Source organism: Kogia breviceps, chromosome 3, assembly GCF_026419965.1.
Source record: "Kogia breviceps isolate mKogBre1 chromosome 3, mKogBre1 haplotype 1, whole genome shotgun sequence".
NCBI lineage: Eukaryota > Metazoa > Chordata > Mammalia > Artiodactyla > Physeteridae > Kogia > Kogia breviceps.
In genome coordinates this window covers 8,375,141-8,392,688 of record NC_081312.1, presented here as the reverse complement: position 1 = coordinate 8,392,688, position 17,548 = coordinate 8,375,141, and the positions used below count along the sequence as shown (strand labels likewise).

The window sequence follows — 17,548 nt, the reverse complement described above, 5'->3', positions numbered from 1 at the left end:
TTTGCTTTTTATCTTAATTTTTTGAAAAAGAAAACATGCTTTGATATGACCTTGCAAAAATTTGATTTGTGATAGGTTCTGGAACATTGAGAAGATATGTTATTAAAAGCTGCCTTGCCTTATTCTTTTAAGGATCTTTTTGTAGGTCATTTTCTGGTTTGATTGTTGCTCTGTTATTACCTATATGAAATTCTGCTTTGCCTATAACCACTTTGTTGTATTTAGATGGTGAGGGGAGTTTTAATAGCTTTTTCAAAAAAATGCAGTAGCATTAAAGATTGAAAAATATTAGTGAATGGATCATTTAAGATGGTGCTGTAATAGAATAGCTGTTACTCTGATTCTACAGATTATTTCCTTTTGCATTCATGTAAAAGAGTTGGCATTTGAGCTTTTTATAATTTTTTTTTGTTGCTGCGATCTTAATTATTAAAGGACTGATCCATTCAGTAGATATATCATAAAATGTTGAAAAGTAGCTGAATCACCCATTATTATTATTATGCTGCGGTCAGATTTCTGTTCATCTGGCCTTTTCATTGGAGTTTAAAAGTTTAAGGAATGTATGTTAAGGTCTAGTTAAATTTTTATATCTACACTATTTTTCTTTGTTTCAAATTTCTCTAAAACACATCATTCATTTGTATGAACATAATTTTTCTTTGCAGTGCCTTTGGTACTTAGGATTATCATTAAGAACATTGGCTGTCAGTACATAGATAGTGAAGAGTATCTTTATCCTAGGACTCCAGTTTTTTATATAGCAATAGGAATATAGAGGACAGGTATGGAGGAGGAATTTGAGGTTTTTTTTTTTTTTTTAGGAATTTGAGTTTTGATGCAGTTTGGTTTAGAACTTTACTTAGTTTGCTTATATATTTGTATTCTGAGTATTCCCATGTATCTCAGGTTGTCGACCACATTGATAACTGTTTTCATGAAATCCTGATAAACTATAGTAATACGCTTCTTATTTTACAGGGAAGAATTTCGCACGATGTGGGTGATTGGGTTAGTGTTTAAAAAAACAGAAAACTCTGAAAATCTCAGTGTTGATCTCACCTACGATATTCAGTCTTTCACAGATACAGGTATATCTCTACTTAGATAATCAAAACATGTACTTGCATATTTGAATTTGTCTTCATGTGTGCCATAGTGGAATTTGCAGTAACTGTTAAAATTATTTGGGAGTATTTTACAATGATCATCAAAATAACCTTAATATTTTTGGATTAGTTTCAGTCATGTCTAATATATAAATGATTTTTTTTCTCTTATGGTAGACCTAAAGTTAAATGGTTGAACCACTTTAAATTTAATTTGCCCATGATTACTTATGAAATGAGAAACCACCTGAATATTTGATTGTCTTAAAAGACTGAATCTGTGTCTGATTGTGGTAATAATCTTGAACCTTAGAAATTTATGAAGCTAAACTTTTGGTGACATGAGGAAATTTATCCTCTATGTCATTTATAGACTCAAATGTTAATCCATGGGTGGGAAATACAATGATGAGAGCTTCATTTTGGATTGACCTTGTACCCTGAGATACAAGGTAGTATGGTTTAACTAAAGATCAGATGGTGGATATAGTAGACAGAAGCTAAGACTCTATGTAGATACGCAGATTTTCAAGGGAATAGTGAATGTACTTAGCGACAATGATGAATGTGCATCTTCTTTAGGGACTAATTCTTTTTTCTTATATACATCTCTCCTTTCCATTAAAAAAAAATTTTAGTGTGTGTCTTTCTCACCTGTCCACAATAAGGAGTCTTCACCTAAGGACATTCAGATGTAACAGGAAAAGTTTTTTACCTCCTTGGAGAAGGAGAGACAAAAATCGGTACATTTTTTTAAAATGTCAGTATCATTCACTAAATGTAAAGGAGAAATAAAAGGAAAAGAATATGTATTTCAGTATGTAAATGCTTAGGTACAGTGACTAGAAGACATACCTAAGTAGGTAATTGCAGCTATATGTAGAATCACTAGCAGTGTGGTCTGAATTTCTATGATACAGGTGCTGTTGTTATCTGTTATGATTCAGAGACCATCAGCAGCATTGCCATTGGGAACATGAATTTTCCTAGAAAATTCAGCTTAAAAATACTTTGTTTTTATGTAAAATTGAGTTGAGTTCAAATAATTGATTAAGTAGGTTTTTCATCTTTAGGAATGTAAGTAGGACGTGGTACAGTGCATTGCAAAGAACTGTCCATGTTGAAGGATATTTAGTGTCCCTATCAAGTAGTATCCCTTAATCATTATGACAACAAAAGCACTTATACAGATTTTTTAGGATGTGATTTAGAGTGTGAAAACTCCAATTGCTGAACACCAGAGTAGTGGTTTTTTCCAAAGTAAAAATTCTGATGTCAACTTAAACTATTTATGAACTAACAAATCATGTAGAGATACTTGGACTAGAAAATTTGTTTTGGACATTATACCTAATTGAACTGCTTATCAAAGATTGTGTTAATGAACCATCAAGATTTTAAAGCAACTTTCAGGTATTTGGGGAAGGAAATATTTAGTTGTCCTGTATCTTGAAACATTTTAATGGAATACTTTGTGGGATTTTCTAATAAAAACATATTTAACATGTTGAAAACTCAGAATTCTTACTCCCAGTCTCCTCTGGCTTCTCTTCACATCTTTTTGATCTCAGGCAGTGGCAGCTGTGTCCTTGTCGTTGCTCAGGCTAGAAATCTTGCAGTCTTCCTTGAATCCTGCTTTCCCCATACTTGGTATTAATCTGTTACAAAATGCTCCTGAGTATGTTGAGATTTCTGCTACTAACTGCCGTTTGTACCGCTGTTACTCCGAGTCCAAGCCGCTTCTCACCGGTCCTTTGCATTACTGCCATTTCTGTAGTTTTCTTGTTCTGCCTTCAGCTCTTCTTAGTCAGCATCCAAAATGACATTAAGCCAAATCATGTCTCACCTGCTTAAAACCTATAATGGCTACCCATCTACTCTGAATCAGTCCAGATCTTTCCTGTGGTTTGCAAGCCTTTATGTGATCTAGTCTTCTTCTTATGTCTCTGACCTCATTTCTTATATTGATAATAAGAAATATATAGACATATATAAAACTTAATAAGTTCAGAATCCTTTATCCATATGTCTTGAGGCCAGTAAGGTAACAAAGTTAGTAAGTAATATTCCCAATGGGGTCTGAAGCGACATTTGGTAGTCAAAGGCAGTGCCATTTCTGTAAGATATTTACATAAGCTATAGGTAGATTAAATAGCTACAAAGAGTTCAAATCAGGGTTTGGTGCCAGTCTTAGGAAAAACTTCTATTTGGGGGAGCTTTTGGGATTTTACAATTGCAGATAAGGGATTATGGATCTTCTACTTTCCCTTTGCCCCATGGCCTTTCTGTTAGTCCTCAAACATCCCAGGCATGCTCGGGACCTCTTGTCCTTGATGTTTGCTCTTCCTAGAGTAGATTGCACCACGTACTCCCAGTTTATTTACTTACTTTCATTTGAGTCTTCACTCAAATGTAATCTCAGTTTCCAGGCTGAGCTTCCTGTCATCTTCCCTACTCAATTTTTTCTCCATAGCTCTTATCACCGATGTGATATGAAATATATTTTACCTTTTTTTCTGTTGTGTTTCTCCACTAGAATGAGGACTCTGAAGTTTTGGGTCTCTTATTTCCCGCTATATCCCCCATGTCTAGAACATGTGATACAGTATAGGTGCCCAGTAAATAGTTGTATGACTGAATGAATGAAATTTTCCACTTTGTTGTTTTGCTGTGGTTGTTACATACTTGGGCTAGAATTTTAAATTATACTGGTAGCATAAATAAGTATGAATTTAAGAAACCCCTTTTCTCCAGTTCTGTCATTTCTTAAGGAGTTAACTCTTTTATTACTTTAAGAGTTTTTTACACTGGAAGGATTAATATACTGTGTGTTTTTATTCGTTACGTGCACCTGGTGGTAAAAGGCACTTGTGAGATAGGTTTTGACCTGATAATTTTATAGATAGGCAATATTGATGGAAAATGGATCCCTACTTTAGAATAGCTTCTCCTGGGTGAGTTTAACTGCCTTTATGAAAATGTTTCTATTTCTTGTAACAATTTCCTAATTGTGTAGTTTATAGGCAAGCAATAAACAGCAAGATGTTTGAGGTGGACATGAAAATTGCTGCAATGCATGTAAGAAGGAAGCAACTCCATCAGCTACTGCCTAATCATGTGCTTCAGAAAAAGAAAAAGGTAAATTTAGGAAGTACTTAAAAAAGCATTACTAACATAATGTTGTATGTATCCAGCCTATCAATATTTCAGAATTTAGGCTGAGTTAATCATATTTGAAATAGGTCACAGCATTTTGAAAACCTATTACATGGAGAAATTCCATTATGTGAAACCTTGCTCCTAATCAGGTTTCTTGCACACACTTCCTTCAGACTTCAGATTAGTGGCGATGCTTCATATCCTTATTTTATATATATTTATATTCTCTTTTCAATATCTCTTATTGGTATCCATTTAATAGCCTACATCAGTATGTAATTTCCTTTCCTTTTAAAGGTAAAGAAAGTTAAATTAGGTAATATGTGGATCAAGTAAGTTGTGTGACTTTTTTTTTTTTTGTGGTACGCGGGCCTCTCACTGTTGTGGCCTCTCCCCGTTGCGGAGCACAGGCTCCGGACGCGCAGGCTCAGTGGCCACGGCTCACGGGCCCAGCCGGTCCGCGGCACGTGGGATCTTCCCAGACCCGGGCACGAACCCGTGTCCCCTGCATCGGCAGGCGGGCTCTCAACCACTGTGCCACCAGGGAAGCCCTTGTGTGATTTTTTTAAATGAAAATAATTTTATTTTCATAAGGATTATACATGTATAAGATCACTGACAGTGGTAACCTGAAGTATGAAGTTCTGGTGTTGACGCTTCCTGTTGTGTAACTTACGAGCCATGATTTTCTTATTTGGACTTTTAAATTTGAAATTATATTGAAATTTTAGTGCAGAAATAACCATTATATTTTTACTTTAAGTGGTTTCAAAAGTGGCTTATTCTTTATTTTTTATAACTTTAAAAACTTATTTATTTATTTATTTTTGGCTGCATTGGGTCTTTGTTGCTGCACGCAGGCTTTCTCTAGTTGCGGTGAGCGGGGGCTACTCTTCGTTGAAGTGCACGGGCTTCTCGTTGCGGTGGCTTCTCTTGTTGCAGAGCACGGGCTCTAGGAGCCTGTGCTTCAGGAGTTGTGGCTCACGGGCTCTGGAATGCAGGCTCGGTAGTTGTGGCGTATGGGCTTAGTTGCTCCGTGGCATGTGGGATCTTCCCGGACCAGGGCTTGAACCCGAAAAAGTGGCTTATTCTTAAAATGGAATACTTAGAGCAGTGAAAATATATGAGTTAGAGATACATATATGAATGCATTGGGTTAAAAAGTACAGATAAATATATTTCATTTGATACTTTTATATAAAGTTCACAATATATTTTTTAAGATAGAATATGAAATACAGGTATGCATTAGAGCATGATAACTGCTGCATTCTGTGATGATGGTTTATTATCTGGGGCTGGGATTGGGAAGAGAGGAAGGAAGTTAATATAACTTCCATCATGTTGTGTGGTTTTTTTTTTTTTTTTTTTTTTTTTTGCGATACGCAGGCCTCCCACCGCCGTGGCCTCTCCCGTCGCGGAGCACAGGCTCCAGACGCGCAGGCCCAGCGGCCATGGCTCACGGGCCCAGCCACCCCGCGGCACGTGGGATCTTCCCGGACCGGGGCACGAACCCGCGTCCCCTGCATCGGCAGGCGGACTCCCAACCACTGCGCCACCAGGGAAGCCCATGTTGTGTTTCTTAAAACATAGAATATATTATGATACAAAAGTAGCTAAATCAAGGGCAGGGATTTTGCAGTAGACTGCCTGGTTCAGGTTCAGGTTCCATTGCATCCTAGCTGTGAGACTTGGGCAAGTTGTATTACAAATATCATGTTCTTGATTTGCCTTTAAATCACAATTCTAATTTTACCTACCTCGTTATGTATTTTGTGAGGATAAAATGAGCCAGTGCGTGTAAGAGGTAGTTTAGATGGGTGCCTGGCACATACTAAATGCTCCGATTTGTTTTTGTTATTATCACCATCATCATTATTCATAACATGGGGGGTAGAGGTACTTGTTTTTAATGTGTAAAATCCAATTTTTAAAAGCATATTTCATTTTTTAAAGTAACATATTACATTAAAGCCTTTATACAGATTAACTTGTTACTCTCTTCTCAACCTAATAGTTTCATGAGTTATCAGATAATCTAGAAAGTGACAAAAATGTGACTTTTATTGAGCAATCTATTTTTTGTCATAAAGTAAACTTAACGTAAACTTTTGTTAAGTAATTTTATGTATTCTTTAAAGTTTTATTTTTTATTTTATTTTTAAAATATTTATTTATTTATTTGCTGTGTTGGATCTTCGTTGCTGCGCATGGGCTTTCTGTAGTTGCAACAAGCAGGGGCTACTCTTCATTGCAGTGCGCAGGCTTTTTGCTGTGGTGGCTTCTCTTTGTTGTGGAACGTGGGCTCTAGGCTCGTGGGCTTCAGTAGTTGTGGCACGTGGGCTCAGAAGTTGTGACTCGCGGGCTCTAGAACGCAGGCTCAGTATCTGTGACGCACGGGCTTAGTTGCTTCGTGGCATGTGGGATCTTCCCGGACCAGGGCTCGAACCTGTGTCCTCCCGCATTGGCAGGTGAATTCTTAACCACTGCGCCACCAGGGAAGTCCCAGTAATTTTATTTTTAAAATAAAATGTCAGGTCAGATTATTTGTCTTCTGATTGTCCCTTGGTGTTGCATTATTAATGGATTTAAATGAAGTAATTAGGTTTTCCTAAACCTTTGATTCCGATTACCTTTTAAAACTCCTGTTTTACATGGTAGTGTTGATATTTGGAACAACTAGTGTATAGTTCAAGTAAATTTAATTTTTATTCTATTACTTAAGGTAGTATCTATCTAGATATGATTTCTAGATTATAAAAAGTATCATTAGTGATCAAAAATTTATTGATTAGTCCAAAAATTGTATGTATCAAATAGAGTTTAACTATAATCTCACTACCCTGTAATTGCGACTCTTAACATTTTAGTTTATTTCTATACAGACTATTCAGTGCATAGATGTAACCACAGATGATGTGTACTTTTAAGAGGTTTTTAATGATACCTACCATTTTGTGACCTGCTTTTTTGGGTGTTTTCGATATTGTGACCATTTATCCAAGTTATATTATATTACGAGTACTAAATGGCTGCTTAGTATTTCTTTGTATGGCTACAGTATGATTACACCTGTCCTCTGTTTGCTGTCATTTAGATTATTTCCAAGTTTCCCCTAGTAAAATAGCACTTTCTTAAGAGTTTTTACAAGAAAATAAGTGTCTAGGAATCTAGATCCATGGATCTTTTCTTTGCACTCTTATTAATAGTTTCCTTTTATTAACTACTATTTGAAAAGCACTGTACAAGTATAGAAGATGTGTATTCTATATTTAATGATACAGTAACCTGTAGGTATTGTCTCTATTGTAGAAGAAACAGAGTGATTCAAACACTTGGCCAGGGTCATGTACTATGAGATGTGAATTGGACCTAAGTCTGCATGCAAATAACGTGTGTTTATTTCTCTGTAGTATATTCTGTCTTTGTCTTTTATTAGAAAGTTTGATAGAATGTTTATGATTTTGTGGCATTGAAGTATCTTGTGCCAAACTTGATATAGACACAGAGGCAAAGCAAAGCAGCTTGATGGTTATGTGTTCAGACCATCCAGTTAAAACCTTCATGTTCACTGATCATCCCCAACAGTGGCCTGTTACTTCACAGGTTATTTTTTGATCACCTGGTCAGGCAGGTAACTGTGTGAAATGGAGTATAATTTACTTACTGAACACATTTTTGTCTGGTGGAGAGTGAGAATGGTAGCATTTTTGCATAGGAAAGATGCTTATTTTACAATATTAAGAAAACTGGTTTTACATCTGACTTCATAGGCAAAAGGCATTCCTTTCTCTCCTCTCCCTTCTCCCAAATCTCATCTTCCACATTTGATTAATATTGATTTATGTACACAGGTGGTGTCTCTGTAGTGCTAACTCAAAGATTTAGATTATCTTGTCATTTGGGGAATTGGGGTGTGGATGTACACATGCACGCACATACAAACACATGGGGTATGGGTTTTTATTAATAATGCAAATTATTTCCATTAAAATGTTTTTGTAGGTAAGCGAACACTTGAAACTAAAAGTGTTCTGAAAAAAAACTGAGGAAATCAATTTGATGTTATAATAGCATTGATTGCAAAAACGGAAACTTTGGTCAATTTGAAATCAACTTTTTTTTTTTTTTTTTTTTTTTTTTTTTTTTTTTTTTCGGTACGCCAGCCTCTCACCGTTGTGGCCTCTCCCGTCGCGGAGCACAGGCTCCGGACGCGCAGGCTCAGCGGCCATGGCTCATGGGCCCAGCCGCTCCGCAGCATGTGGGGTCGTCCCAGACCGGGGCTTGAACTCGTGTCCCCTGCATCGGCAGGCGGACTCTCAACCACTGTGCCACCAGGGAAACCCAGAAATCAACTTTTATCCCATAGCACCATTTATAGTTTTTTAGCTTTTGGTTTTTCCTGCACTATGTAGTTGTTTTAGAGTGCTTTGATTTTTAAGAAGCAGGACCAACGTTAGGATTTATATGTGGCCATTAAGTTTAGTTTTCAGAAAATTATTTTCGCTTTTATTCTAACAGGATAGTTAACACTATTAAATGTACCATGTTACAATCCTAAGTTGCAGATAGAGCACTGGAAATCTCTTGCTTTTGAGAGACTCATACAAATAGCTAGGAATGGCACTAAATTGTACCTACTTGATGATTTTTTAGAAATTATACACTTTTATCTTCATTGTAAAACAATTTGAAATCTATAAACAAAAAATCACTTCTAATCGGACTGGCCAGAGATACTGATTGTTACTATCGTGTTTTACCATTGACTTTTTTCCTAATGTATATGTGAGTGTGTGTATGTATTAATAGTCCTCTGATTTAAGATACATGTGTTTTCATATTAAAGTGCTTTTTAATTTGCAGTGTATCTTACATTCAGTGTGTAGGTTTATTATAGCATTTTTTTCTTGCTTTTTCTCCCACTGAAGAAGTGTAGTTAAGTTGAGCATCCTTAGAAGTCAGGAAGTATGTGTGTCCCAACTCTTTACCTTTTATAGTCAGCATGACACTTCTGATTATCAGAAACATATTGATTTGTGCTTTTTAGTAGAAATCATTTATCAGTTAAGTAAAAGATGTTTATGTTTTAAAGGTCTAGATAAAATAAAGGTATATTTGACTAAATATTTTATTAATTGCAGCATTCAACAGAAGGTGTCAGGTTGACACCTCTGAATGACAGCAGCCTTGACTTGTCTATGGACAGTGATAACAGCATGTCTGTGCCTTCACCTACCAGTGCTATGAAGACCAGTCCATTGAACAGTTCTGGCAGCTCTCAGGGGTAAGGAAAAAGGGAAAGGAAGTGGAGTGGCTGTTTAAATAACCCCTCCAGTTTCATATGTTGAAATACCTACTGCCTATGGTGAACTGTATGGTGTACTAAGGAGAACCAGACAAGAGGGACAAGATCACTTTCTGTCCTGGAGATGCTTATTATCTGTGTAGCAGGGGAAAAGTATCTATGAAAAATATTAGGGATCTTCTAAAGAAGGTGAGATTTATGTGGGCTGGTTTTAGTGGGAATTTCTTTTGAAGAATTAAGTGTCTTTTTAGGAACATTTAAAGCTGCTAAACATTTTTGTTTCGAAAGAAAAACATGGCTATGTTGGCAAAAATTAAAACACAAAAAGCCATATTTATCTTTAACTTCCATAAATCTTTATAGTGTTATCATTGCAGATTTATTTTTTAATGGCTATCTTACTGTGTTTTCAAAGGGAGCTGTTTACTGCAGACTCTGGGAATACTGCTGGTATTGTAAATGGTGACGGTTACGCCCATCCCTTTGTTCAACGAGTTGATACTTAAACCATGAACGCTTTTATGAATGCATGTTATATTTTAATGTTTAGAAAAAAGCAGTTTTAAAAATCGGATTGTTAAAGTATAACCAATGGCAAAGGTGAAGGCTGGGGTGACTCTTCGGATCTGTGTGAACTAGAACCTGCTGGGCGCAGTGCATGATGGGTTTAGTCTCTTCTCGTGGACTCTGAACATGTGCTGTGTTTTTAGACCAGTCATATATAACCTGAAGACTTTAGGCATCAACGTGGCCCCTAGATCTTGTAGTTTTAAAACAATTCTTCATTTTTACAGCATTAACTTCCAGGTTTTTATTTTTAATGGTTTCATCATCTTTTTTTGAGTGAAGAAGCAAAAATTTTAATAAGATTTTTGGGAGTTGTATAAAAGCCCTTCTGTACTTTTGAGTTTGTGCACATGAATGTAAAATAGATGTGTATTTGCTCAACAAATACTGAGTATTTATTATGTACTAGCTGCTTCGCTTTTCAGGTTTTCTCCTGAATCTGTGGTTGTTCTCTGACCAGTTATTCTTTTCTGTTTAATTGTTAGATGTTCGTGCTTTTCAGGGCGTTAGTCCTTTATGCCTTCTTTGTATTCTTGGGGGTGTGGTATCACTCACTCTCTTGACCTCATTTACTTCCATATACCAGAGAGCTCCAAAGCTCTGTGGAGCTTTGTGAATGTCATGTATGCACCAAAAATCTAAGTCCTCGCGTTTTGCCCACCTTTTTATGGCATCATCATTCAACAGTTGGAGTTGAATAAGCTGTAGTTGAAGGAGACTGAATAACCACAGAGGACTTTTTGCTTTTTTCTTTCAGGAGATGATAAAAATGAGATTATTTAAACGCTAATATATAGGATTTATTTGAGACAGAAAAGTTGAATAGATAGGACAGTGAAGGAGGGGTGATTTGAGTTTCCTCAGAGGACAGGAGCGAGTGGGGTCCAGAACATTGAAGGAGGGATTGGGTTGTTTTGTTGTGGGTTTTTTTTTGCGGTATCTGGGCCTCTCACTGTTGTGGCCTCTCCCATTGCGGAGCACAGGCTCCGGACACGCAGGCTCAGCAGCCATGGCTCACGGGCCCAGCCGCTCCGCGGCACGTGGGATCTTCCCGGACCGGGGCACGAACCCATGTCCCCTGCATCAGCAGGTGGACCCTCAACCACTGCACCACCAGGGAAGCCCCCAAGGGATTGGGTTTTGAGATCCTTTGTTGTTTATATGGGCCACTGGATGGGCTTTTAGGGTTTCATGAACCTTTACGTTTTGTATGCAGAAACTTATTTCTAATTCTCAGACCATTTTCTTCTTTACAGCTTTTGATCATATTTTCTTATACCCCAAATCTTTTGAGTCAATTACCCAAGTCAAATAAGAACAGATGTTTTTTAGCTGTTCTGTCAAATATGTTAGTCACTAGCCACATGCGACAGTTTAAACTTAATTAATATTAAATGAAATTAAACATTCCGTTTCCCACTAGTTCTATTTCAAGTGTAGAGTAGCTACATCTGTATAGTGGCTACCATATTGGGTAGTGTGGATATAGGTCATAGTTATAGGAAGTTCTGTTGACTATCACTGCTTTAGAATGTTTCTGTGCTTTTTTTTTTTTTTGCGGTACGCGGGCCTCTCACTGCTGCAGCCTCTCCAGTTGCGGAGCACAGGCTCCAGATAAGCAGGCTCAGCGGCCATGGCTCACGGGCCTAGCCGCTCTGCGGCATGTGGGAATCTTCCCGGACCGGGGCACGAACCCGTGTTCCCTGCATCGGCAGGCGGACTGTCAACCACTGCGCCACCAGGGAAGCCCTGTTTCTGTGCTTTTGGTTGTTGATTATATTTTATTAAATAAAGCTAGTTACTGATGTATATATACGTATGAGAAGTAAAACTAAAGAAACATTTACTTTAGAGAATAACTTCTGCACATACTACATTTTATTATTGAATTTTATACATCTCTGTTTTTTTCATTTTTAAATTTTTTCCCCCATTTTTAGCAGAAACAGTCCTGCTCCAGCTGTAACAGCAGCATCTGTGACCAACATACAGGCTACTGAAGTTTCTGTGCCACAAGTAAATTCCAGTGAAAGCTCAGGGGGTAAGGAGATTGACAGATTTGAAAATATTTGCATTATATTTGGTTGTAGCCTTCATTTTGAAAGATGACTTTGTTAGTTAAGTAGCTTGAATTCAGTTTTTTAATACCATTCTATTATTTACCTGTAAACTTATGAATAAAATAAAAAAGATTTACTTGTAACTTGGTGTTGATATGATTTAACTTTTATGTATTTATGTACTTAGGTACATCGAGTGAAAGCATTCCTCAAACTGCCACACAACCAGCCATTTCATCACCACCAAAGCCTACGGTCTCCAGAGTTGTTTCTTCAACACGTCTGGTAAACCCACCACCAAGACCTTCAGGAAATGCAGCAACAAAGACACCTAATCCTATAGTAGGAGTCAAGAGGACATCCTCACCTCATAAAGAGGAGAGTCCCAAGAAAACCAAAACAGAAGAGGTATCTATATATTAGTTAGCCATGGGAGTACCACCTTACCTGTTTCAAAATCCAGTGGAAGAAAACCTTTTTGATCCCAAGTTGAGAGGCAGCATGGAGGAAGGCTTTTAGATTATTTTTAGGTAGTGCTTTAGTGCCATAGTTCTTTTCACCCTTTTCTACCCTTTTCAGTATCTAACTCTTTGATAAAGCTGTGTTTTTTGTTTAAATTTCTATAGCATGTCTAGGCTGTAACACAACTTAGCATGGATTTACATCTCATCTTAATTTATTATTCTCTCATAACTGTATGTTTCATGTGTACCAATTCTTTGGTGGCCCCTTTGGACACAGTTTTTTGCTTCTTTGATCCAGGTGGAGTTTTAGAGCTTCTACACTGTACTTGGTATTATGGGGTCACTGAATATGAGAGGTTCTCAGGGAATTCTTATTGAATGACTGACCATAAGCTGTGAAGTCAGATTAGTTTTGGTACCTTGAATGATTGTATCCTCCAGCCCTTCAGGACATTTTCTAACAGTACTTCCACTTTTTATAGTGGCTGGTTTACCTTGTCAGAGTCTCAGATAGTTTTAGGAAAACCATTAAAAGTGTACACTGATTTTGATGTTTGTCTTAAAATAGAAGTAGCCTTATAACACACTTTCATTGTTTCCTGGAGCCACTCTCATTGTGTTTTTCTATTAATTAAACTTTCACCATTGTCCAAGAGATGATAGCCCAAAAAACACCAATTTTGTTGTGATTTTTGGTTGATAATTTTTTATTTAGGAACTTATGCATTACGTGAAAGTTCTTTAGAATGGTGGAAAAAACTAGGTATCTTATGCAGTGTTTTGATTTTTAATAGTGAAAGTTTATTGTCTTTATAAGTATTACTCCTAGCTTATTCTGAATCCTTTTGTTTTAGGTTTTTTTGGAAACAGTCACTGTTAACTACACATGAATAATTTAATGAATTTTATCACTGATGATGCTAAATGAGAATGAAAAATGGGCATAGTATATCATATCTTACACCATGTTTTCTGAAATACATTTGTCTCTGTAATTATTTCTTAAGGCAGTGATTTTCAACCTCAGTTGTACATCAGAATTAGTTTTTCAGGGTTTGTTGTTTTGTTTTTTTAAATACAGATTTTAGGGCCTCCTCCAGATACACTGAATCAGACTCTCCAGGCCTAGTAATCTTTTATTAAAAGCCCCTGTTCTACGTGATTGTGTTGTACAGCAACCTAAGACTGTAGTTTTGGTGTAATGCCACTTTCTGTGTATTGATATTTGTTGGGAGTTGTCAGAGCATTTCAGAATTCACATTTCTTTTTGCCTTAGTAAGGTATATGTAAGGATAACTCTAGATGCCTGTCATTCTGTCTCCTTAATGTTAATGGCTTCATTCCTTACCCTGTGAGAGTTCCAAAATGTGTATCAGTACCATGCTTGTAATTTCGTTTGCACTTAACCTTGGTAGTAAACACTCATGTTTCATGTCTAGTTTAGAGAGGCAATAGGAATATAGGATTTTTTAACTTAGTACAGAAAAATGTAAATATACACAAGAGAATCATTTCATGTACCCATGTACCCATCATGGAATTTCAGGTATAGTGAATTCAGCCACTATACCCTTAATTATTTTTCCTTTCCATTTCCCCCGTACTTGCATTATTTAGATGCAAAATCCAGACTTCAGTCATATCATTTCCTTAGGTTTTTTTTTTTTTTTTTTTTGAGGTACGCGGGCCTCTCACTGTTGTGACCTCTCCCGTTGCGGAGCACAGGCTCCGGATGCGCAGGCTCAGCGGCCATGGCTCATGGGCCTAGCCACTCCGTGGCATGTGGGATCTTCCCGGACCAGGGCATGAACCCGCATCCCCCGCATTGGCAGGCAGACTCTCAACCACTGTGCCACTAGGGAAGCCCTCCTTAGTATTTTTAAAATCATGTATCTAAAAGATAATAATTACAAAGAGAAAAGTATAAACAAAGTAAACCCACCTAAAAAAATGAACAGTTCATTAATATCAAATATCTAGTCAGGGCTCAAATGTCCCTGATTATGTCATTGCTTTTTTTTTTTTTTTTTTTTAATAGTTTTTATTTGTTCAAATCTAAGTTAATTAAGATCCTTGATTCTTAAGTATCTTTAAAAATATAGGTTCAGCACTCCCCACCCCCTGCCCCCAGTAATTTTCTGTGCTATGTATTTTCTCACAGTTTGAGTCCTGCTTATGGCAGCTCCATGGAGTTGACTAACAAAAATAGAATTTTAAGATATGGAAGGGATCTTAGGATTTTAGGTTATCTCATAGACTAATCTCCTCCTTTCCCAGAAGAACTTGAGGTTCAATAGCTTTCCTGTTTATAAAGCTAATTAAAGTCAGAGCCAGGATTAGAACCCAGGCCTAAAGCTCATGGTGCTAAAGTTGAAGAAGATTATTACAAATATTCTGATTTTGAAGGTCTCCTACTGGGTCGTTCATTCTCTGTTAATGAGTACTTGGTATTAGAAATTTTAGTAAACCAGAAAGAAACACTGGTCCTACTCAATAATATACTAACATGTATACAAACATGAGATTCAGGTATTGTCAGGGACTTTAGTTCTACTTAATGTTTATCACATACTAAAGCTTTTCAAGTGCATATGGATGGTAGAAATGTAAAATAAAAACAGAAAAAAGTTTGCCTTGTCACCTGAATTATATGGCTAAATGATGCTATATGTATATATATATTTAAAGTTATGGAATATTTCAAACATGTACAAAATTGTAATGAACAAGTTACATTTACATCACTTAGCTTTAATGGATAACAACTCAAGACCAGTCTTCTTTCATCTATAAATCTATTCCCTTTCCCATTGTTATGAAGCAAATCCCAGGCGTGTCATTTCAACCATAAATATTTCAAAAACACATCTACAGTATATTATCACCATACATATTTGTGTGTGATATATATGTCGGTACATATACTGATCGGTGTATGTATACACCGATCAGTATATGTACCAATATTAATAATGATTCCATAGTGTCACATATCCAGTCGGTATTGAAATTTGCCCAGTTGTAACTTATGTTACTATTTAAGTTTGTATGTTTGCAGGATACAAATAAAGTTCTTATGGGAATTGGTTGATATTGGTGTTAAATCTTTTCTACTCTGTAGGTTAGCCATGGTTTCTATGTCTTGTTTTAAAGCCACATTTAAAATTAAATTTTAGTTCTGCCTAGTAAAGAGAGCAGAGAAATTAGTGCCGAAATTGTTTTTCTTAAGAAAGTGATGTTTATTGCAAGTCACTGCAGGAATGGGAAAGTATAACCATTTTTGGTTTCCCATTTCCTCTCTTTAACAAAAAAATATGTTGTTTGTTTCAAATAGCATTATAATAAATTTTTAAAAAAGTAAGAACTGAGGAGAACATTTTTCAGACCTCCTTCAGGATGTTATTTAAGACTTACCAAGCCAGGGGGATTCTGTGGTTAAGTTTAGGAAAGATAAAGAGAAGATTCTTTCTAGAACTTCTCAGAACCTTTTATGTGCTAATGTGTGTGAATCTCCCAGAAAGGGGGTGATAGTATTCCAAGTTCCTAAGTTGTTTGATCAAGGAACTCTTTTTTTTCTCTTCCTTACAAAAAATATTTTATGAACTTAGTGGTTTGGGGTATATACTTCAGGTGGTTATGATCAACAATAACAGTTTTCCTCGTGTTCTTTTTTAAAATTTTGGTAGAAACCGAAGGCAAATTGGTTAACATGAAAAAATAATTTTAAGTGAACCAGTAACCTATTTTAAGGACATACTTGATGGATCTTACAGGTTAATTATTTTTATACTTTAAAAATTTTTATAAATTAAAGCATTGATTGGCAAATAATCTAAATTTTCATTTTAGAGAATAAAGCTTTTTTTTTTAAAAACAGGATGAAACAAGTGAAGATGCTAACTGTCTTGCTTTGAGTGGACATGATAAAACAGAAACAAAGGTATACTAATTTAGCCTTGGAATACATACACAATTAAGAGTACAGAAGATGTGATAGAAATGTCTTTATAATATTGCACTGTATTTTGTTGTATAGGTTTTAGGTTTTCAGTATTGTTTTTAGAGAAGTGTTTGTCCCTTTTTAATGTTAATTTATAGCACTGAAATTTAATTCCTGAAGTGTATGAGGTCCTACTAGATGTGGGGTTATCTGGTGGATAGTAAATGGAATAGAGTGATGAGTGAGATGTTCCTGTTTTAATGGAACTTATATTTAAGTAGAGAAGATAAGGGGTAGAAGTGGTTAAGTACTTTGTCATAGAAAAAGTAATTGAGGATGGTGGGGGTGGCGAGAGGCAAGACTGCAGAATTAGTAAAGGCTTCATAGAAGGAAGACATAGGATTTGGGGTAGGACAAGATGAGAAGTTCATCTCATTGTTGGGGTGAGAGTGTGGTATGTTTAGAGAACCAGTTTTTGGCACACAGTTCTGGCCAGAAGCTGTGGCACAAGGGGCTTGAATCAAGGTAAATGGGGTGGGAAAGATTGGTTTAGCCAAAGTATTAGACTTTGAACATCATTTTTTCAGAAACTGAAATGTACTGAAGACTTAACATTTTTCTCCTTGTTATAGAAAAATTGGAAATCTTCCTCCTTTCCCCAAATTATCCTGATTTCCATGATAGATATTTTAGCAAGTATTCTTTTGGTGTCTTTCTAGATTTTGTGTGTGCATATATACCAGTGCGTTTTGCTTTCAAATCTTTATTCACTCTGTAAACCAAGAAAAATTGTTCATGCCATTGCATAATCGACAAATATTACTAATAGCTGCATAGAATGCTGTCTGAAGGCTGTTAACCATATTTTATTCAACCAGTTCCCTATTGTCAGCAATTGTTTCTGTTAAAAAAGGAAGTTGCCCTTGTCTACTGTAATGTTG

The 17,548-nt window shown here is 36.3% G+C and overlaps 1 protein-coding gene across 15 annotated transcripts in view; it reads left to right on the top strand.

Moving 5' to 3' along the window:
- PAPOLA (poly(A) polymerase alpha) overlaps positions 1–17,548 on the top strand; it is a 60,433-nt gene that overhangs the window by 37,618 nt on the left and 5,267 nt on the right. For 4 of the 15 annotated variants that reach the window (XM_067027793.1, XM_067027792.1, XM_067027803.1 and 1 more), the window contains 7 exons: positions 982–1,091; positions 4,126–4,247; positions 9,413–9,555; positions 12,084–12,184; positions 12,391–12,611; positions 16,545–16,607; positions 17,240–17,299. In XM_067027793.1, the coding sequence (XP_066883894.1) occupies positions 982–1,091; positions 4,126–4,247; positions 9,413–9,555; positions 12,084–12,184; positions 12,391–12,611; positions 16,545–16,607; positions 17,240–17,299 (820 nt within the window). The remainder of the gene's footprint in view (positions 1–981; positions 1,092–4,125; positions 4,248–9,412; positions 9,556–12,083; positions 12,185–12,390; positions 12,612–16,544; positions 16,608–17,239; positions 17,300–17,548) is intronic. The other 11 variants (XM_059056426.2, XM_059056424.2, XM_067027794.1 and 8 more) reach the window with 5 other exon arrangements.